The 21,185-nt window shown below is 45.0% G+C and overlaps 1 protein-coding gene across 1 annotated transcript; it reads left to right on the plus strand.

The window, feature by feature from the left end:
* The first annotated feature begins 3,981 nt into the window (after positions 1–3,981).
* Positions 3,982–15,343, plus strand: slc6a4b (solute carrier family 6 member 4b). Its single transcript, XM_056274767.1, has 13 exons — positions 3,982–4,204; positions 5,294–5,428; positions 6,018–6,237; positions 8,066–8,204; positions 8,344–8,478; positions 9,115–9,218; positions 13,004–13,131; positions 13,224–13,336; positions 13,657–13,788; positions 14,021–14,120; positions 14,304–14,404; positions 14,962–15,129; positions 15,263–15,343. The coding sequence occupies exons 1-13, from the start codon at positions 3,982–3,984 to the stop codon at positions 15,341–15,343; spliced, it is 1,779 nt and encodes a 592-aa protein (XP_056130742.1).
* Positions 15,344–21,185: the final 5,842 nt, after the last annotated feature.

Consider the following 21,185-nt stretch of genomic DNA (forward strand, 5'->3'; position numbering starts at 1 on the left):
CTAGAGGTTCAGGCCCGCGAGCCAGCGGCCAGCGTGTCTTCTTATCCATGCACGTTACAATATTAAAACGTAGAGAAATGTGTTCTCTCTCACCCAGTGTGACTCTCATTGTGACACGACTTACAGTCTTGGAATAAATCGCCTCCAAGCAGAGTGCTGACCAAAACTCCCATAGACTGCCATGTTAAGCTGAGCTCTGAAGTTCTTGTCAGAGTTGATGGCAGTTTTTAAACTGCAACAGCTCCTGTACCGTAAACAGTAGGTACACATCAGCGTCTTCACTGAAGCCTTGTAAATGATGCTCATTTTGAAAAAATAAAAATGTCGAGACGACTTGTACTTTACGAGCTATGACGGCACCAAGCAGCAGGCACACTCAAAATTTCTCCAGAATTTTTATTTCAGTACACTGTTGGACTGTGGTGGGTTGTGGGCAATCCACATTACTCAGTGTCAATGGTGATGAAGTTTACTTTCAACGGGTTATGTAACAGTCATCTATATTTTATTAATCCCAAATGAAAAACTGTTTTGCCACAGTCATACCTTTACAATAAATGTACAAAGTAATGAAAATGGAATGAACCCAATATAAGAGCAGAATTATTTCAAATAGCGGTGTTTAATCTAACACCACCAGCAGGAGAAAATATATAAATATCATTCAGATTCAGACAACTTTATTTATCCAAGAAGGGCAATTCGGTTTTACAATCTACACAGACCATACACAAACTCACAGACAAGTGGCAATCATCAGTATGTCAGAGACAATAGACAGATCAGTACATGGGCAAGAGATGCACACTGTCACTCTCGTGTGGCCTTGCATGCAGACTCACACGAGGACCAGGCGAAGGGTAAAAATTCATATAAGTTAAAAGAATAGATAAATAAATGTAGCATTCTAAGATGCATTGCACGTTACATTCCCCAAGTGAACGTGCAGGCCCACAAGCCATGGGGAAAACGAACAAGGTATAAACCAACTATTGTGGTTAAAAAAATATAATGTCACGCCCCGTCTGGATAGTTAAGTTATCTTTTTGTTTCCCCCAGTGTTCTTTATCTTGTACTTCCTGTTTTATTTTGATACTCACCTCTTGTCTCGTTTCAGGTCCTTTACTTCCTGCCCTCATGTGTCTCCCTCCTGTGTGATTACCTGCCCTGCCCTAATGTGTTGCACCTGTGTCTCATTGTCTCCCCTCCTTCAGAGTATGTAGTCTTGGTGTTGCCTTCCTTCTGTGCCAGTTCGTCTTGTTCCTTGTGACAGCGTTCCAGCATTTTTCCCCCCTTGTGTGAGTTTCTTAAGCCCTATAGTTTCCTTACCTGTTTTTTTTTTTTTTGCCTTTTCGACCTCGCCTTTCGCCTGCCGATTTGGACACTGTTGCCTTGTTATTCGATCACCTGTGTACCGACCTCATTCTGATTAAAAAGACCGATTTTTGTGAACTGAGACTGAGTCTGCGTTTTGAGTCCAATCCTGTGGTTCAGCTTTGACATATAAAGCATTTATTTAAAATGACTACTCTCATCATTTAACAGGCTAATAGCAGAAGGAATGAAGGACCTATTCGTTTTCCAAGGGGGCGCTTTATAGCGCCGGCCTGAGGGCATTACAGTGATTTCCCTGGACAGGACGTGATCAGATTGGCTAATAATTCTTTTTGCTTTCTGGGCCACACGTTTCTCCCAGAGGGAGCAGAAGTTTCTCTTTTGGACTCACATTATTTTGGAGCAGACCGTACTGTTTAGGCTATTCCTGTCCTTCACGGTCAACCCATTAAACCAACAAATAGAGGAAAAATACTTTCAATAAATGACTGGTAAAAAAATAAGATGGTGTTACAGACATTAAAGAAGTTAAGCGTCCGCATTAAGTGAATTCTTTGTTGTCCACGCTTGACAATTAAATCTGTGTTCACATCGAACTTGAGTTGGGAGTCGAACACGGTTCCCAAGTACTTATAAGTGTCAACAATACGAACATCCTCGCCATGTATAGTGCTAGCTTTGGGTATATCACTGTTCTTCCTAAAATCAATGATACGTTTTTAGTTTTTGACACATTAAGGTCAAGGAAGTTATCATCGCATCAATTAACAAAGACAGGTAGGGCACAACCATGATCTGACTCTGAGCCCTGAAGAAGAGACAAAAGTGCGGTATCGTCAGAGAATTTCACCAGGTAACTAACCTCTTTAGAAGACCTGCAGCTGTCTGCATACAAAATAAAAAGCAGGGGGAAAGAACACAACCCTGTGGTGAGCCCCTGTTTGAAACCAGTACATTGGACATAACTCCGTTAACTAAAACCTGCTGGGTTATGTCTGGTAAAAAGTTTAAAAGCAACATTAAAAGCTGATCAGGTAAATTAAAATAAGAAGCAAGACGCTCGATCAAAATGTGAGGTTGCATCTTGTTAAAAGCCGAAGAGAAGTCAGCAAATAAACGTCTCACACGAGAATTGGGTTTCTCCAGGTGCTTATATACTTTGTCAAGGATGAAGCGTTTTGCATCCTCCACATCCTTGCCGGCTTGATAAGCAAACTGCAAGGGGTCTAGTTTCCCATCAACCAGGGAGACAACCTCATCTTTTCTCAAAGTTTTTCATTGCAAGTGATGTACGTGCAACAGGTCTGAACTCATTTAGTTCTCTGGAAATTTTCTATTTTGGAATAAGGATTATAGGGGAAGTTTTCCAGATTGAAGGTAACTGGCAACAGTCGGCACACATCTGAAAGAGTTTAGGGAAGACCTCCCTGAGCTGGTCAGCACAATAGCGCAGAGTCCTTGTGTTCATTTTGTAAAATAAGGCGGTGGATACGTTCTTGAGATATCACAATATTATTCTGAGGTACAAGGGACTCCCTTAACCTGGAAACATGAGTAAAATCAGAGCTTTCAAAGCGAGAGAAAAAAGGATTAAAAGTGTTTGACAGATCAGCATCCTTCACTTCATTAACACTGATAAGTTGCTTGGTTTCGCTTGCATATTGGTTAATGGAGGTGCCATTGATTCGATCCCTTGCCAGGCTGCTCTAATATCACAACTGCTATATTGCATTTCTATTTTTTTTCCTACACCCCATTTTGGCCTTAGCTATTTTATTCCTCACTTCTCTGGACAGCATTTTTCTCGAGAGGATCGCCGGTGTAAAAGATCCTTTATTTTTATTAATAACCGATTTGAGCTCTTTAGTTATCCAAGGTTTGTTGTTCGGGTAAGTAACAACTTTTTTAGTTGGGATAACTGAGTCAACACAGAATGTGATGTAAGACGAGATAGTGTCAGAAAGTTCATCAATATCATCGCAAGCATCATAAAAACATTGCCAGTCAGTGCAACCAAAACATGCCTGAAGAGAGGAGATACTGTCTATGCTGAAATAAGCAATGTACAGTATATAAGATGTTCTTTCGACGTCTCTGTTTTTGTTTTGCTTTGGGGTTTTCTTTTTCTTTTTCTTTTGTTTTCTGATGACGGGTTTCTTGTTAAAAGCGATAGGCGGGGACCTGATCACGTCTCTCTCGTTATCTGGAGTGTAACACATATATTATCTAAAATCAGTGTAAGTTTTTAATTTTTTTTTAGAATGAACCACATTGCATGGCATCCAAAGCAACGACACTGTCATTTGTTGTTTGACAGACAAAGGTTTTGCTCATGTTGCTTTAATTCAAGCACACCAGTACGACCAGTAAGCCGCTGCAAAGTAAAGTTAACCGTAACGTAATCGCTTTGACAGGAGGGCCTCTAGATGAGGACACACCGATGTCTTCTTCCCACAGGTGACCCCCCCTAACAAACACAAACACACACACCCCTCCCCAGGATCATCTCCGTGGTACCTCCTTCTCCAACTCCTCCCACTCATCACTCATTAGAGGAGAAATCCTCCCTTGCTCTCATGCTGCAGCTTGCTTTGGAAAGTTGAAACAGGCGGCGGACTTTACTTTTGACAGTTCGCCATCTCTACCATGTCCGGAAAAGAGGCAGCGGCGGCAGCGGGGAACCCGAGCGGTCAGGGTTCCCCTCACCCCGGCTACAACAACTCCGCTGTCCCGGTCCCGGTCCTCACCCAGACCGACTCCAGAGACAAGTGGAGCAAAAAGATGGACTTTCTCCTCTCTGTCATTGGCTTTGCAGTAGATCTGGGAAACGTTTGGAGATTTCCATACATTTGTTACCAAAACGGTGGAGGTAAGGTCTTTTTTTCTTTTCTTTTTCGAAACGTTGATGTTGGTGTTTAAAAAGTGTGTGTGTGTGTGTGTGTGTGTGTGTGTGTGTGTGTGTGTGTGTGTGTGTGTGTGTGTGTGTGTGTGTGTGTGTGTGTGTGTGTGTGTGTGTGTGTGTATCTATCTAACTATCTATCTATCTATCTATCTATCTATCTATCTATCTATCTATCTATCTATCTATCTATCTATCTATCTATCTATCTATATATATATATAACTTTATTAAATGAAACCCTCAACGATAGGGAAGTGCTCAACAAACGAACAAAATAATCCAGTGATTAAAGTATTTTTTTAATTAGACAGTACAAGCCTGTTTCATGCTACTATGTGCAATCATCAGCTGTAAAAAATGTACTTGAATCACTGGATTACACACACACACACACACACACACACACACACACACACACACACACACACACACACACACACACACACACACATATGTAATGGTTTATACCACATAGGCTGACTAGTTGAACACCTGATGCTGAGGTTGGCTTTTCAAATTCAACCGAAATTCGTTCGTTAATGATGAAGTTGATAAATGAAGTTGGTTTTTGATCATGTTTAAGACTGTCCATGGTGCTGAAGTGTGCACTAGGTCAGGTATTGTTGTATAGAGGGAAAAAACCTCTTATTAACAAGTATGGGAGGCACAGCAGGCTCAGCACCATAGACAATAGTGAATCTATCTATCTGTCTGAGAGAGAGAGAGAGAGAGAGAGAGAGAGAGAGAGAGAGAGAGAGAGAGAGAGAGAGAGAGAGAGAGAGAGAGAGAGAGAGAGAGAGAGAGAGAGAGAGAGAGAGAGAGAAATAGAGGTTATTTTGTATTTATGACTCCATCTATTCCCCACAGAGGTATTTTTAAGGTATTGCTTCGATTGTGGTTATTTGGTTTGATGTTTATGGAAAACATAGATAGTCATGCATTATATGAAAGGCTTGAGTTTCAAAGTGTGCAGTTAAACTAAGGTCGTAATGTCCTAATTGAAAAACAAACAAGCACATTTAACATAAACGTGTACCGATGTGGATGTCTGTGCAGGGGCTTTTCTTATTCCCTACATTTTGATGGCCATCTTCGGTGGCGTCCCACTATTTTACATGGAGCTGGCACTAGGACAATTCCACAGAACCGGAGCCATATCTATATGGAAACACATCTGTCCCATTTTCAAAGGTGAGCCCTCTCACCCTGTCTACCCTGTCTTTCTTGTTCCCTCTTCCCTTTCCTTCCCTCTGCGTTTTCAAAGGCTCCACATGACATTCAGTCTATCCACAGCATACATTTGGACATCGATCATTGAAGGATTGTCTCTCCGTCTAAATCAAGAGGAGGATTTTTAAATTGTAATCTGTCACAAATTTGGTGCAAACACTACTGTACTTACAACTACAATAACACAACACAATCTCCCATTAACACAATATAGATAATGCAAATCTGTAGAATACATCATCAAAACACTTCTGAATCGTTTTGAGATATTCATAAATCAGTTATCATTTCATTCAAGAGTAAGAGTAATTATTTCCCTATTTTCTTCTTATATCCCTTGATATTTTGTTCAACGTTAATAGTCTGACCGCTGCACATGTTTTCCCAGTCGCATTTACAGATTGCAGATAATCACTCGTGTGCACTCCTATAAGAAGTAATGCATCAGTACCTGCTGTGTGTGTGTGTGCCTGCGTGCGCGTGCGCGCGTGTGAATCGACTTATGCAAGTGGTGAATTCCCCCTCTATAAGAGTTTCTTCCCTGTTCCAGGTATAGGGTACGCGATTTGCATCATTGCCCTTTACGTGTCCTTCTACTACAACACCATCATCGCCTGGGCCCTCTTCTACTTCTACTCCTCTTTCTCAAGTGTCTTGCCTTGGACAAACTGTGACAACGTGTGGAACACCCCTGACTGCACCAATTACTTTGGCATACACAACGTCACCTGGACCAACTCCTCCAGGTCTCCAGCAGAGGAGTTTTACACGTAAGTGCACATAAGTGTGATTAAAAGGGAGTTGCATATATATATGTATATACAGTGCATCCGGAAAGTATTCATACCCCTTCACTTTCCCCACATTTTGTTATGTTACAGCCTTATTCCAAAATGGATTAAATTCCTTTTTTTTTCTCACCAATCTACACATAATACCCCATAATGACAAAGTGAAAAGGGTTTTGTAGAAATTTTTGCAAATTTATTAAAAATAAAAAACTGAAATATTGCATGTACATAAGTATTCACACCCTTTGCTATGACACTCAAAATTGGGCTCAGGTTCATCCTGTTTCCACTGATCATCCTTGAGATGTTTCTACATCTTGACTGGAGTCCACCTGTAGTAAATTCAATGGATTGGACATGATTTGGAAAGGCACACACCTGTCTATATAAGGTCCCACTGTTGAAAGTGCATGTCAGAGCAGAAACCAAGCGATGAAGTCAAAGGAATTGTCTGTGGACCTCCGAGACAGGGTTGTATCGAGGCACAGATCTGGGGAAGGGTACAAAAAAAATTTCTACAGCTTTGAAGGTCCCGAAGAGCACAGTGGTCTCCATCATTCGTAAATGGAAGAAGTTTGGATCCACCAGGACCCTTCCTAGAGCTGACCGCCCAGCCAAACTGAGCTATCGGGGGAGAAGAGCCTTGGTCAGGGAGCTGACCAAGAACCTGATGGTCACTCTGACAGAGCTCCAGCGTTCCTCTGTGGAGATGGGAGAACCTTCCAGAAGGACAGCCATCTCTGCAGCACTCCACCAATCAGACCTTTATGGTAGAGTGGCCAGACGGAAGCCACTGCTCAGTAAAAGGCACATGACAGCCCGCTTGGAGTTTGCCAGAAAGCACCTAAAGGACTCTCAGACCATGAGAAACAAGGTTTTCTGGTCTGATGAAACCAAGATTGAACTCTTTGGCCTGAATGCCAAACGTCGCGTCTGGAGGAAACCAGGCACCTCTCATCGCCTTGCTAATACCATCCCTACAGTGAAGCATGGGGGTGGCAGCAGCATCATGCTGTGGGGATGTTTTTCAGCGGCAGGAACTGGGAGACTAGTCAGGATCGAGGGAAAGATGAATGGAGCAAAGTACAGAGAGATCCTTGATGAAAACCTGCTCCAGGGCGCTCAGGACCTCAGACTGGGGCGAAGGTTTACCTTTCAACACGACAATGACCCTAAGCACACAGCCAAGACAATGAAGGAGTGGCTTCAGGACAAGTCTGTGTCCTTGAGTGGCCCAACCAGAGTCCAGACTTGAACCCCATTGAACATCTCTGTAAAGACCTGAAAATAGCTGTGCAGCAACGCTCCCAATCTAACCTTACAGAGCTCGAGAGGATCTGCAGAGAAGAATGGGAGAAATACCCCAAATATACGTGTGCCAAGCTTGTAGCTTCATACCTAAGAAGACTTGAGGCTGTAATCGCTGCCAAGGGTGCCTCAACCAAGTACTGGGTAAAGGGTATGAATACTTATGTACATGCAATATTTCAGTTTTTTATTTTTAATAAATTTGTAAAAGTTTCTACAAAAACTTTTTCGCTTTTGTCATTATGGGGTATTGTGTGTAGATTGATGAGAAAAAAAGGAATTTAATCCATTTTGGAATAAGGCTGTAACATAACAAAATGTGGGGAAAGTGAAGGGGTGTGAATACTTTGCGGATGCACTGTATATATATAGCGAGAGAGAGAGAGAGAAAGAGAGGCTCCGAATGCATGTCATCGATAACGACCGAAGATTTTTGGATAAGGAGTAGCCCTTTCTGTGATATCTACTCGCTGATTATTTTTGTGTTTTGCCTGAACAGGAGAAATGTTCTTGAGATCCACAAGTCCTCAGGGCTGCGTAACGTTGGGGGTGTTCGCTGGCAGCTGATGCTCTGCCTTTTTCTCATCTTCACCATAGTTTATTTCAGCCTCTGGAAGGGGGTGAAAACTTCAGGCAAGGTAACACACATTGTGGATGCTCTACTACCACATGCTACATATTACTTCAACCATTAAGGTATCTCTTGTCACTCCCTCCTTTCTCCTTTTGCCCCCCACCTCCATTTCTGTCTCTCTCTGTCTCTCCCTGCCATGCAAGGTCGTGTGGGTGACTGCAACCTTGCCCTACGTGGTGCTGTTTGTTCTGCTGATCCGTGGCGCCACGCTGCCAGGGGCCTGGAGAGGTGTAGTGTTTTATCTCAAACCGCAGTGGGGGAAGCTCCTTGAAACCAGCGTAAGTGGTGCAGAGTTGGCTTTTAGCTGGGTGCACACTGCACAAGAATGGGATGAAATATATTTTAAGGAGAGAAAAATGGCCAAAGTGTTGTTTTTGTTCCTTGAGAATTTGCGTGGTGAGGCTTGCTGAATGTCCCAGGGCTGTCCACTGTGTCCAGTGCAGTTGTTAGGTGCGCGCGTGTGAGTGCTTTGGATCCAGGGAATATGTATGAGATGAGATGAGATGCATAAATAAGCCACAGACCAGGATAATAAGATGCATAATTGGTTTAGATTTTTTTCCCCATTAACAAAGGCTTCTCTTTCTAGCTCACTCCCCATACCCAACGCTCCCTCTTCTCTTTTCTGCCGCATGCCTGCTGCTCTTCAGATCTTGTTGTGTACAGCTGTGGCAACTAGATTTCTATAAGGCTACCACGGAGCTTTTCAACTTGACTAATATTGCTAAGCACACAGCCTCACATGGCATGAGCCTCAAAAATATGGATTTAGCAGTTTGGTCGTAGATCACATATCCCTCTCACTTTCGGTCAACTCCCACATCTCAAAAACTTGAAGCAAAGGTGACAGCGACAGCGGGCATAATGAAGTTGGGAAGACGTTGCTGTCTAATGAGTCTTAATGCTCTCTGTAGGTGTGGGTAGATGCTGCCGCTCAAATATTCTTCTCTTTGGGGCCCGGATTTGGGGTGCTGCTGGCCCTCTCCAGCTACAACCCATTCACAAACAACTGCTATCGGTAAGAAACGAATATTACATTCAGTAACAGTGATGCAGTGCACATCTAGAACTTCATTCATAATTGAAAATACATATAGTGTGATACGGTTAGCCATATGAACCTTGTCAGTGATGAACAGGAAAAAAAGAAGATCCAACTGAATGAATGGCAAACACATGAGTATGCTCTATACACTCTGGTATAAACATTCATGGACATACACATTCCCTTTTTCAGTCTTGAGATTGCTGCAGGCTTCATTACAAAGGCTGTAGCATTCGCTTGGAAGAGGGATCTTCAAGAAGATCAGCGGTGATTACTGTAGATGTGTTGAATGAATAAGCTGAAACGGATGAGACAATGACGTTAGAACAGGGAGTGGTGAATACTATATGTTGGACTTATTCGGCGGAAGAAATCAAATTTTAAGCTCCCAGTATGACTAGTGTTGTGTGTGGCTAATGCGATTAGTGGCTAACGTGAGGAAGTGGTGCAAAGCCACTTTGAGAGGTCAGCATAGAACATGGCCACAGAATGAACCCGAAACATGTCGCTGTCGTTTTGACAACTTTTTTCCCACTCGTGCTAACCGTTTCATAACCTTAGAGATGATCAGATCTGTGCAAAACACATTTCAGAAACATGATCATCAATATAAAAAAACTGTTGTATTTCAGGACACAATTTATGCACATGTTCCTCATCGGTAGACCTTGTTAATTATGAAGTAAGGCTCACTCGTCTTCAAAAAATGGGACAGAACACCAAAAGGCAACGTATTGATTAAAACAATTTTGGCTGAGATGCGTTGCATGCTCAGTATCTTACTTTAATATGTTTTGTAACATTTTTTGAAGGTGTGCTACATCTAAGGATTACTGTACTTTGCGTGTCAGCCTTACTTAATTGTTAAAGTTCACTTATTTAGTGAAAAACAATTCCCTTTATCAAACATTTCTCCCCCTTTTTCCTCCCCAATTGTATCCGGCCTATTATCCCACTCTTTCGAGCCGTCCCGGTTGCTGCTCCACCCCCTCTGCCGATCCAGGGAGGGCTGCAGACTAGCACATGCCTCTTCCGATACACGTGGAGTCGCCAGCTGCTTCTTTTCACCCGACAGTGAGGAGTTTCACCGGGGGGACATAGCGCGTGGGAGGATCACGCTATTCCCTCCAGTTCCCCAGCCCCCTTAACAGGCTCTCCAACCGACCAGAGGAGGTGCAGCAACCAGGACACATACCCACATCCGGCTTCCCACCCGCAGACACAGCCAACTGTGTCCGTAGGGACGCCCGCCCAAGCCGGAGGTAACGTAGGGATTCGAACCGGCGATCCCCGTGTTGGTAGGCAATGAAATAGACCGCTACACTACCGAACGCCCTCCCTTTTTCAATGTTGTCGGAAAATGGTCATGACCATTGAGCTTGTTGATGAAAAATTAATCTCTTGGTAAATTGCAAGTCCAACAGTACTTACTAAATGTACCGTTCCAATTCACACAAAGTTGAATCAGTTCATCTGAACACAATGATTATGCTAGATATTTACACTATACGTACAAAAGTATTGGGACACACCTCTTAATCATTGAATTCAGGTGTTTCTTTCAGGTGCATTGCCACAGGCGTATAAAATCAAGCAGCTAGCCATGCAGTCTGCATTTACAAACATTTGTAAAAGAATAGGTCGTTCTGAAGAGCTCAATGAATTCAACCGTGGTACTGTCATAGGATACCACCTTTGCAATAAGTCAGTTCATGAAATGTCTTCCCTGCTAGATAATCCACAATCAACTGCAAGTGGTATTATTGAAAAGTGGAAACATTTAGAAACAACAGCAACTCAGCCATGAAGTGGCAGACCACGTCGCCAACGCTCTGTTGACTCAATAATGGCAGAGTTCCAACCTTCCTCTGGCATTAACATCAGCACAAAAACTGTGCGCCGGGAGCTTCATGGAAAGGGTTTCCATGGCCGAGCAGCTGCATACAAGCCTTACATCACCAAGCACAATGCCAAGCCTTGAATGGAGTGGTGTAAAGCACACTGCCACCGGACTCTGGAGCAGTGGAAACGTGTTCTGTGGAGTGACCAATCATGCTTCTCTGTCTGGCAGTCTGATGGACGAGCCTGGGTTTAGTGGATGCCAGGAGAATATTACCTGCCTGACTGCACTGTGCCCACTGTAAAGTTTGGTAGAGGAGGGATAATGGTATAGAGTTGTTTTTCAGGGGTTGGGTTAGGCCCCTTAGTTCCAGTGAAGGGAAATCCTAATGCTTCAGCATACCAAGACATTTTGGACAATTCTATGCTTCCAACTTTGTGGGAACAGTTTGGGAGGGCCCTTTTCTGTTCCAGCATGGCTGTGCCCCAGCGGACAAAGCAAGGTCCATTAAGACATGGTTGGGTGAGTTTGGTGTGGAAGAACTTAACTGGCCCACACAGAGCACTGACCTCAACCCCATCGAACACCTTTGGGATGAACTAGAACAGAGATTGTGAGCCAGGTCTTCTCGTCCAACATCAGTGCCTGACCTCACAAATGCTCTTCTGGATGAATGGGCAAAAATTCCCACAGACACACTCCAAAATCTTGTGGAAAGCCTTCCCAGAAGAGTGGAAGCTGTTATAGCTGCAAGGGGGGGGGGGCAACTCCATATTAATGCCCATGGGATGTCATAAAAGCTCCTGTAGGTGTAATGGCCAGGTGTCCCAATGCTTTTGTACATAGAGTGTATCTCTGATAGTCTGTGGAAGAGGGTAGTTATGATTTCAGTAAATCAATAGCCTACTCCAGGCCATGGTTTATTGTTATATACAAGCACTGCCTGATGTGCAAGTGACATAATATATCATTTCCCAAATGATTTTTTTTCATTAACTCTTTCATTGACTGCAGCTTTTTTCATTAAAATGTACAGTGTTTCGCAAGGAGATTTTTTGCTCTCTGAAAACATTTCTGAAGAAACACTGTTTTCATCTAACAAAATCATTCTGCAAGTGAACGTTTGATTTGATTAACCCAGCGAGAGAGAGAGAAAAAAAATCACCGTTTACAGCTCGGTGCGTTTTTTTTTTTATTTCCCCCCATTTTTTTCTTCCCAGTTGTATTTTTGGCCAATTACCTCACTCTTCCGAGCCGTCCCGGTCGCTGCTCCACCCCCTCTGCCGATCTGGGGAGTGCTGCAAACGACCACATGCTTCCTCCGATACATATGGAGTCGCCAGCCACTTCTTTTCACCTTACAGTGAAGAGTTTCACCAGAGGGACGTAGCGCGTAAAGGGTTACGCTATTCCCCCCGAACAGGCTCCCCGACCGACCAGAGGAGGCGCTAGTGCAGCAACCAAGACACATACCCACATCCGGCTTCCTACCCGCGGACACGGCCAATTGTGTTTATAGGGACGCCCGACCAAGCTGGAGGTAACCCGGGGATTCGAACTGGCGATCCTCGTGTTGGTAGGAAACGGAATAGACCTCTACGCTACCTGGACGCCCAGCTTGGTGCGTTTTCACTGAGCCGTCTTGTTTTACCAGTGGTTTGATAAGGCTGTCGTGTCTGTAAATCTGAAGCATGTGTGTTTTGGCTGTAGCTCAGATGATCCTTGCGTCTCACACACAAAAACCGAGATCTATCAGGACAGTGGTGACAGAACTGTAAGATCACATTTGAGAGTTGTTGATTTTAGAGATGTTCTCACCATTATCTCTGACAAGATGAACAGGTATGATTACCCCCCCCCCACACACACACACACACACACACACACACACATTATATGTATTTTCCTTCCTTGACAGTGATGCCATTGTGACCAGCTTGGTGAACTGTCTGACAAGCTTTGTGTCAGGCTTTGTGATCTTCACCGTGCTGGGCTACATGGCGGAGATGAGACAAGTGGAGGTGGAGGATGTGGCCAGGGATAAAGGTGAGCCACTGGGTTGGAGAGAAGACCTTTAAATGGGAGACCTTTAAATGTTACATGGCGTTCACTGCAGTACTCTCTCGTCATATTTGCAGGCCCGAGTCTACTTTTCATCACCTACCCAGAGGCCATCGCCAATATGATGGGCTCCACCTTTTTTGCCGTTATATTTTTTGTGATGATGATCACCTTGGGCCTGGACAGCACGGTAGGTCACAGTGTATAGCCCTTACGTCCTAAGCTGTCTCAAAGAAATAGTAGGCATAATGAAAACTAGGCTGTGGTGCCATCACAGCCGAATTGCCCACTTTTAAAGCACTATCAGTACAATGGAAATATGATTTCACATGCTGCACAAAATATGAATCTGAAAAAAGGTGTATCTGCTGTAGTGTAGTAAAGGAATTTTGTCATTTTAATTTCTGTGATATCTGGAATTTCTGTGAGTCTTATCAGGCACAGATCAAGTTTATGTTCACTTTAATTGTTTGTGTTTCTCTTTCACCATGTCTCTGCCGTGTGTCTCAGTTTGGTGGACTGGAGGCGATCATCACTGCTGTACTGGACGAATACCCAGATTATCTCTCACACAGACGGGAGCTTTTTGTTCTGGGTTTGGTAGTTGTCTGTTTTTTGGGCTCTTTAAGCACCCTTACTCATGTAAGTAATATTTAAAGTTGTCCAGTTTTAGATCAAAACCAAACAGGCCGACAGTCAAACCGCCCCGTGCCTACTACATGAAGGGTTTTCCTGAAACATTTCATAAAGCCGTAGGTTGTGTGAACTACATAATACTGTTGATAATCTGCTGTTTTCTAGCTAACAAGGGAGATTAAATCCCCATATCTGCTGAAATGGACTACAGTCTTGTGTTTGCATTGTTTATGGACAGGGCGGGGCTTATGTAGTGAAGCTGCTTGAGGAGTTTGGGGTTGGATGCTCCATCATCGCTGTGGGTTTTCTCGAGGCCATTGCTGTCTCTTGGTTCTATGGTAAGAAATTCATTTTGGTGACTTTCAGTTAGCATTTGAACTATCATGTAAATTAATCACTTTGGCCAAAAAAAATACTAACCAACAAAATACATACTTTAAGTAAGGTGAAAACCAAGTATGTACAACTTTGAGGCTGAGGTATGTCCTGTTTGTATTTGAGAGCTCTGAAATTGCTTTCAGGTATTAAAAGGTTTAGTAATGACATCCAAGCCATGTTGGGCAAAGCTCCTGGATTATTCTGGAAGGTGTGCTGGGTTGCCATCAGTCCGGCGTTTTTAGCGGTAAGAGATGAACACACTAACGGCTAAGCCTACATGTAAACAACACCAGAACATGTTAATTCATTCTTGTATTATGATACGCTGAATGGGAGAACAGTTTACGGTGTGGCCCTTGGGAAACAAGATCAAACAATGAGCCGTAGCTGGCGACACCAGGCTGGAGTGACGTGGATGAATACTCAGCATGAGATTGAGAGATGAGGCAAAGTTGACTGAGGTTGGGGCTGACTTTCAGTCATACCATGCTTATGAAAGTCCTTATTTAAGTATTTTTCTCGAGTATACCATTGTCTATAATGCTTTAGACACTGTATGTATTATCTGTCTCTCTTTTGCATCAATCTGCCCACTCGTCCTGTTGTTGACATTTAGCATTGTCGCTGTACAATGCTTTCCTTTATTACTTTTCTTCTACCTGGTGCAAAAAGCTGAGCTTGCCTTAACAAGTTGTCAGCATTTCCAAAGTATAAAGACCGAATTTACATTCAGATATGGTAAAATGCCCGGGGTAGTACGCCTTAAAGCTTACTGGCAAAGCTGCTCATCTCTATCCTCAGTACATCATCGTGAGCTCCCTGCTGAAAGCTCCACCGCTTACCCTGTTCGACTATGAGTATCCTGATTGGAGCATCACAGTGGGCTATGTCATTGGCTTGTCATCCTTCATGTGGATCCCAATCTACATGGTCTACAAGCTAGTATGGACACCGGGGTCTCTCAAACAGGTCAGGGGGCTCCAGCAGCTCTGATGAAATAGATGGTTGCATGCAGAGAAGATTTGACAATATTTGATATAAATGCAAAGCTATCCTTTGGCTGTCTTCCCTAACCATCACATTTTGTTGTTGTTGTCCACAGCGTCTGGCGGTATGTCTGAGACCAGAGAGGATTGTGTTAGACATCCACACAGAGAGCCTCAACATGGCCCCTGTGCCATAGACACATAGAGAAAGGTGATAAACTGGAAAAGCCTGCGAGCGGGATACACCCCCTGTGTTTCCTGCTTGTAGACTCTCACCTAAAAGGCCTTTTAAGTTAATCAGCGACCAAATCATAAACGTATGTTTTGTATTTTCATTAGTCGTGATATTATCCAGGCAGGCTTTCAAATATGTGGCTTTCACCGCTGTAAATAGACTGTAAACTAGTAAAAACAAGCATGAAGAGACACCCATGAGTTAGCTCTTCCTGATGACTCAAGTATCAATTGAAGGTCCTACAGTAAGTACATCGCCACCATTCAGCTATGCACATCATGTCACCTCACTGCAGGGTTGCCAACTCTCACGCTGTCAGGCTGTTTCACGCTCACACCACACCAAGACAAATCTCACGTCAAAATACTGTGACAGCAACAGAGGCGAACGTAAACTCTCTCTGGTATAGTAATGGTCTCAAAGGTATATAGTAATGATTAAACCAAGCGAACGACTTTGAGTCTAGAAGACAGCTGAGTATTCGAAAACTGGGTCTTTTGTGTGGAGAGGCACCTTAAACTACTGTCTGATTGGTGCGCGATGCGCGTGTTGAATAAGCGCTCTGTAAAGTCAGCTAGCTTTCATTAGCTGTCTAACGTTAAGGGAACGGCAGACAGACGAACGAGAGCAACCAATGAAAGCACACGCAAAACCTCCCTCTGGCTCGGTTACCAAAGTTGGCAACTCTGCACTTAAAAAACCCCAAAACCTCTTCTCAAGATAGAGAAATGAAGATGACCTTTTTTTTTCTTTTTCTTTTTTAGCAATTCCTTGTATCATAGCTAAATGTAATACGTGTAACAGATTCTACTGGAAGATCATTATAATGAAACAGAAAATAAAAGTAATGATCATATACTGTTAAAATGCAATATACACAAATGATACCACAAATCTGATATATAAGAGGCATTTACAGCCCACTGACCTTAAATATAGCACAAAATCGATAGCTTTCAAATGTTTTCAGTTTGAAGTGCTTGGTTTCTCTGTGTAAGGGACCACATTGTGATTTATCTAAACAGGAAGCCTTTTTCCTCAATACCACCGTTGACCTAAATCAGATGTCTAATCACACAGAAACACAACGTCAAGGGAAATAAAGGCCTTTATACGAAGGCATGTGGCTGTCCTACTGAGAACAAGGGTTCATGGTACACTGCTACATTTCCCTCTCCAGCAGATGATTCTAAAACAAATCCAAAACCAACGCAAATGTGTTTTTCTGATAAGATTAAGCTTTACATTACGTCTTCAACTAACGTTTAAACTCCATCTGTATTGGACAGCAGAAAAGGAGATTTTCAAATAAGGCGGTGTGTGAGACCAAACCCAAGACAACGCCAATGTCTAAAAGCAGTTTTTTCAATTTTTTTTTTCAGAGATGCATTTCATATTTCAAAGCGTCTGTATATACCAGCTGCTAAATGGTATTGAAAAAATTAGGAGTTGCGTTTATTCGTCCATGTAACGGGGGTAAGTGAAGCTTCCAAACAAACAGTACCGTTCTGTTCAGAAAGAATTATATCGTCAAATTTGTAAAAAGTATAGATCATGTACTTTCAGGTGACATAATATCCATATTCCAAGCAAGGTGTATTGGCTGTAAAACGTCAAGTATATTGGCTTGTGAAAACATTTGATGGCCTCAGTTAAGATGAACTCACCTGATTTGCCTTAAATCTGCCTGGATGTTGTACATGTTGTGTTGCCTCTCCACATTAAGAAAACGTTGTGTTCTCTGACTGAAGGACTGTTCACACTTCTCTGCAGATATATATATACGTATATAAAACTGTTTAAAGAAACACTCAATGGTAGGGAAAGTGCTCAACGAATAAGGAGCAAAATGATCCAGATTATATATATATATAGTTTTGTGTTTAAAGTTGCAGATTTTTGCTTATGTAAAACTATATTTATATTGAAAGAATATTGTCACGAGCAAGTGAATGGTTGTGCGATGTCATCTCTCTTTACTCTGTGTTAGTATGTATGATGTGATCAAACTTTGTCTGAATTGACAAGTCCAACAACTAATGATATAAACAATCTACTTAATCTGTCTTTTTCTTCTTTCTATTCCTGGAGTGGGTACATTACGATCTTAAAGTGGTTTTTTTTTTACTTTAATCAAATCACACATCTTTCAGGCGATTAAGTTCCTTAAATGTCTTAAAATATGGAGCTGTATTTTTCTCTCTTCCCCAAAAACGGTAATGAGATAGATGTTATGGAGATGACGTGAGGAGACCACGTTTCATCACCTCCATGTCGTCCTTGGCTCATGTGTCTTTACTCCCCACCGCGATGGGACTTTCTCATTAACAAACTGTGTCACGGTGTCTCACATTCACCGACAATCAGGCAATGGAGCAGATTTTTGTTCTTTCAAATGCTCTCAATAAAATGTTTTATTATTACAACCAGAAACACATGCATGCATACATGCATACTCCCACCCATCCACCTGCACAACCATTCCTCCCAGCCAGCCCCTCCAACTTGTAGTTATTCACAAATGCCCCGTTTGGAAGGGCCTGATTGTTGCAAGGACCAGTAAAATGAGGATAGGAATATAAACTGAAACACACACACGTCTCCATTTAGGTGCTGCTGGGGGGAAGCAGAGATCAAAGCCCCTTTGTGTGGCCCACTGCAGTGAGGGTCCTTCTAGAGCACTCGTGCAAAGCAGACACACGAGAGCCGTGCTGCATGCCCTGCACAGTGACCCCTGCACTCCGGCCAAATGGCCCTACCAGTGCTCCTGCCATGCTTTAGCTACAGACAGTATTATAAAGACATAACCTTTGAACGTTTCCATCATCATGACGGTTCAGTTTGTTATGGCAGATATTTACTACTTCCCCCCCCCCTCAAGTGTCCACATGTAGGCGCAGACAAGCTGTCTGTCGCTCCTGCTGCTTTCTCAAAGAAAAACCTCCATGTTATTTCTGCACATTGCAGAACCAGGTATTGTATTTTTAAATCACGTCAGGGCACAGCGCTGTCGCTCGACACAACCTCTCCGTGGCATTCTTTATTTAGACTGACCCAGCATCAAAGGCAGACCCGATCAAACAACCCAGAGCCCGCAGGCATCACCAATCGATCCCAGCACAATAGAACAGCACCAAATCAAATGCAGCACTGTCGATGTGTGCATACATAACATTCCCCCCCCCCCCCCCGGCAGGATTTCAAACATGAAAGGTTGACACAAAGTCCTCTAGGTGGCCAGGGCGTAAACGTGTGCGAACAGGTCGCGGGGCGGCCTGAGGCTGGGCAGGCCGAGGTGGGGAGGGAGATGGCAGGGGAAGCTGAGGCCCAGAAATGTCTGGGGCCCGTGTAGGAGCTGCATGAAGCCCCGGGGCGTCTCGCCATGCTGAGGGAATGGCTATGGTTGTGTCACCAGCTGTGTGTGGCGGAGCTGACACCTTCCGTAGACGACTGGAGTGCCACCGAGTGCCATCGCTGAGGAGGTAAGTGGCTGGGCCCAGCTGACGGGTGACTTGGAGAGGAGAGGACCAGTATGAAGCCATTTTATTGTCCCTGTGGGGCCTGCGGACCCTGACCCAGTCTGACACATTGATGTCTGGCACCCTGGTTCGTTTTGACTGGTCAAACCGTTGCTTCATCCGCGTCTGCTGACGAGTGACTGAGGCTCTGACCCCAGAGGGAGGTGCCTGAGGTGTGGAGGGGCGGAGCCTGTCAAGGGGCATGCACAGTTCCCGGCCTAGCATGAGAGAGGCTGGGGAGACGCCTGTGGTCGAGTGCTGTGTGGCCCGATAGTGCAGCAGAGTGTGACGGATGGCCTGCGTGAAAGAGCACCCTTGGGCCATGTGTGCTCTGAGGCCGTTCTTCAGTGACTGGTTAAAACGTTCAACGCCGCCATTGGCCTGGGGGTGGTAGTACGCAGTGCGTATATGACGGATGCCCTTGCTTTCGAGATAAGCAGTGAACTCAGCAGAGACCAGCTGAGGGCCGTTGTCAGTGGTGATGGCCTTTGGGAGGCCCCAGCGAGAGAAAAGAGAGTCCAGGAAGTCGATGATGATCTGTGAGGTCACAGTGCCGGAAGTGGTGAGTTCAGGCCATTTTGAGTGTAGATCGTAGGCGACCACCATGAAGCGTTGGTGGTGGGGAACTCCATGGATCTCACCACAAATGTCCAACTGCAGGTGTTCCCAGGGCTGAGAGGGCCAGGCGAGAGGTTGCAGGGGTGGGGGAGCCTGGTGGCCAGTCTTGCCACTCACAAGGCAGGCAGAACAGTCCTTCACCAGAGCCTCAATATCTCTGTCTATCCCCGGCCACCACACCAGGTCTCGGCAGCGCTGTTTCAGTTTCACAATGCCCAGGTGGCCTTCATGCGCCGTATTCAAAATACGTGCACGGAGAGCAGCTGGGACCACTGTGCAAAACCCACGTGCCACGCAGGTGTCGTTCCAGCAGGAGAGCTCCTGTCTGACTCGGGCGAACGCAGCCAGCTCCTCTGGGACCTTGTGAGGCCAGCCGTTCTGGATGTAGGTGCGGAGCTGGGAGAGGACAGGGTCCTGTTCGGAGGCTGCCCTCAGCTCCTGCAGAGAGACAGTGGCCTGGAGGGGTGTGTGTAGCATTTGGACAATGTCCTTTTCCACACAGTCAGCGTCCGTCTGTGGAGCTGGGGTGGAGACAGAGCGAGAGAGCAGGTCGGCGACAACATTGTCTCTGCCTGGGGTGAACTGCAGGCTGAAGTTGTACTGGCGGAGGCGGTCAGACCAGCGGTGCAGCCTCAGGGGTTTGTGGCCTGTCCCAGATGTGGACAGCAGCGCTGTCAGGGCCTGGTGATCTGTCCTGAGGGTGAAGGAGCGGCCATAGAGGTAGAGGTGCCACCTTTCACAAGCCCAGATACAGGCTAACGCCTCACGCTCACCCACGGAGTACCGCTGCTCGGTCAGGTTGAGGGCACGGGAGGCGAAGGCAATGGGCTTCTCCACACCGTTCTGGGTTTGAGACAGCACAGCCCCTATCGCTGTGGCTGATGCGTCACAGGTCACAAAGGTGGAGCTGGAGATGTCGAAGTGAGCCAACACTGGTGGTGAAGTCAGTTGAGTCTTGAGATCACGCACAGCGTCACTGCATGCCTTTGACCACACCCATGGCTCGTCCTTACGCAGCAGCTGGCGCAGGGGGGCTGTGGTCGCAGAGTACTGGGGAAGAAACCTCAGGTAGTAACTTGTCATACCCAGGAAGGAGGCGACCTGGGCGGCCGAGCTGGGCTCAGGGATGGCCTGAATGGCGTCCACGTTGGATTGTAGTGGAGTTACACCGCTCGCTGACAGCCGGAACCCCACGAAGTCGATGGCTGGCACAGAGAGGACACATTTCTCAGCATTGAGAGTTAGCTTGTGCTTGGACAGGGCTGCGAAGACCATGTTAAGGCGCTTGTCGTGGATTTCACTGGTGGACCCGTGTACCACTATATCGTCCAGATAAATGGCCACGCCCAGTATGCCAGCCAGCACGGAGACCATGATTTTCTGGAAGCAGCTAGGGGCGGAGCTGAGACCGAAAGGCATCCTGGTGTAGCGAAACACTCCTGCATGTGTCACAAAGGCTGTGAGGTTTCGGCTGCTGGGGTGGAGGGGCACCTGTAAGTACCCCTGTCTGAGGTCGAGCTTGGAGAACACCTCAGAGCCATAGAACTGAGCAGTGAGTTCTTCTGAGGTGGGCAGTGGATACTTATCAGGGACCACTGCCTTATTTACTGCATGTAGATTGACGCAGACACGCAGGCCCCCCGACTTCTTCTTAGCCACCACGAGGTT

This window comes from Lampris incognitus, chromosome 1 (genome assembly GCF_029633865.1).
Source record: "Lampris incognitus isolate fLamInc1 chromosome 1, fLamInc1.hap2, whole genome shotgun sequence".
Lineage (NCBI taxonomy): Eukaryota > Metazoa > Chordata > Actinopteri > Lampriformes > Lampridae > Lampris > Lampris incognitus.

What these genes read in the sequence shown, in the direction of transcription:
- slc6a4b (XM_056274767.1), top strand. Translation starts at nt 3,982, where the DNA reads ATGTCCGGAAAAGAGGCAGCGGCGGCAGCGGGGAACCCGAGCGGTCAG. An exon ending in TTGTTACCAAAACGGTGGAG is followed by an intron (nt 4,205 to 5,293) that starts GTAAGGTCTTTT and finishes ATGTCTGTGCAG; the next exon opens with GGGCTTTTCTTATTCCCTAC. An exon ending in CACCGGGGTCTCTCAAACAG is followed by an intron (nt 15,130 to 15,262) that starts GTCAGGGGGCTC and finishes TGTTGTCCACAG; the next exon opens with CGTCTGGCGGTATGTCTGAG.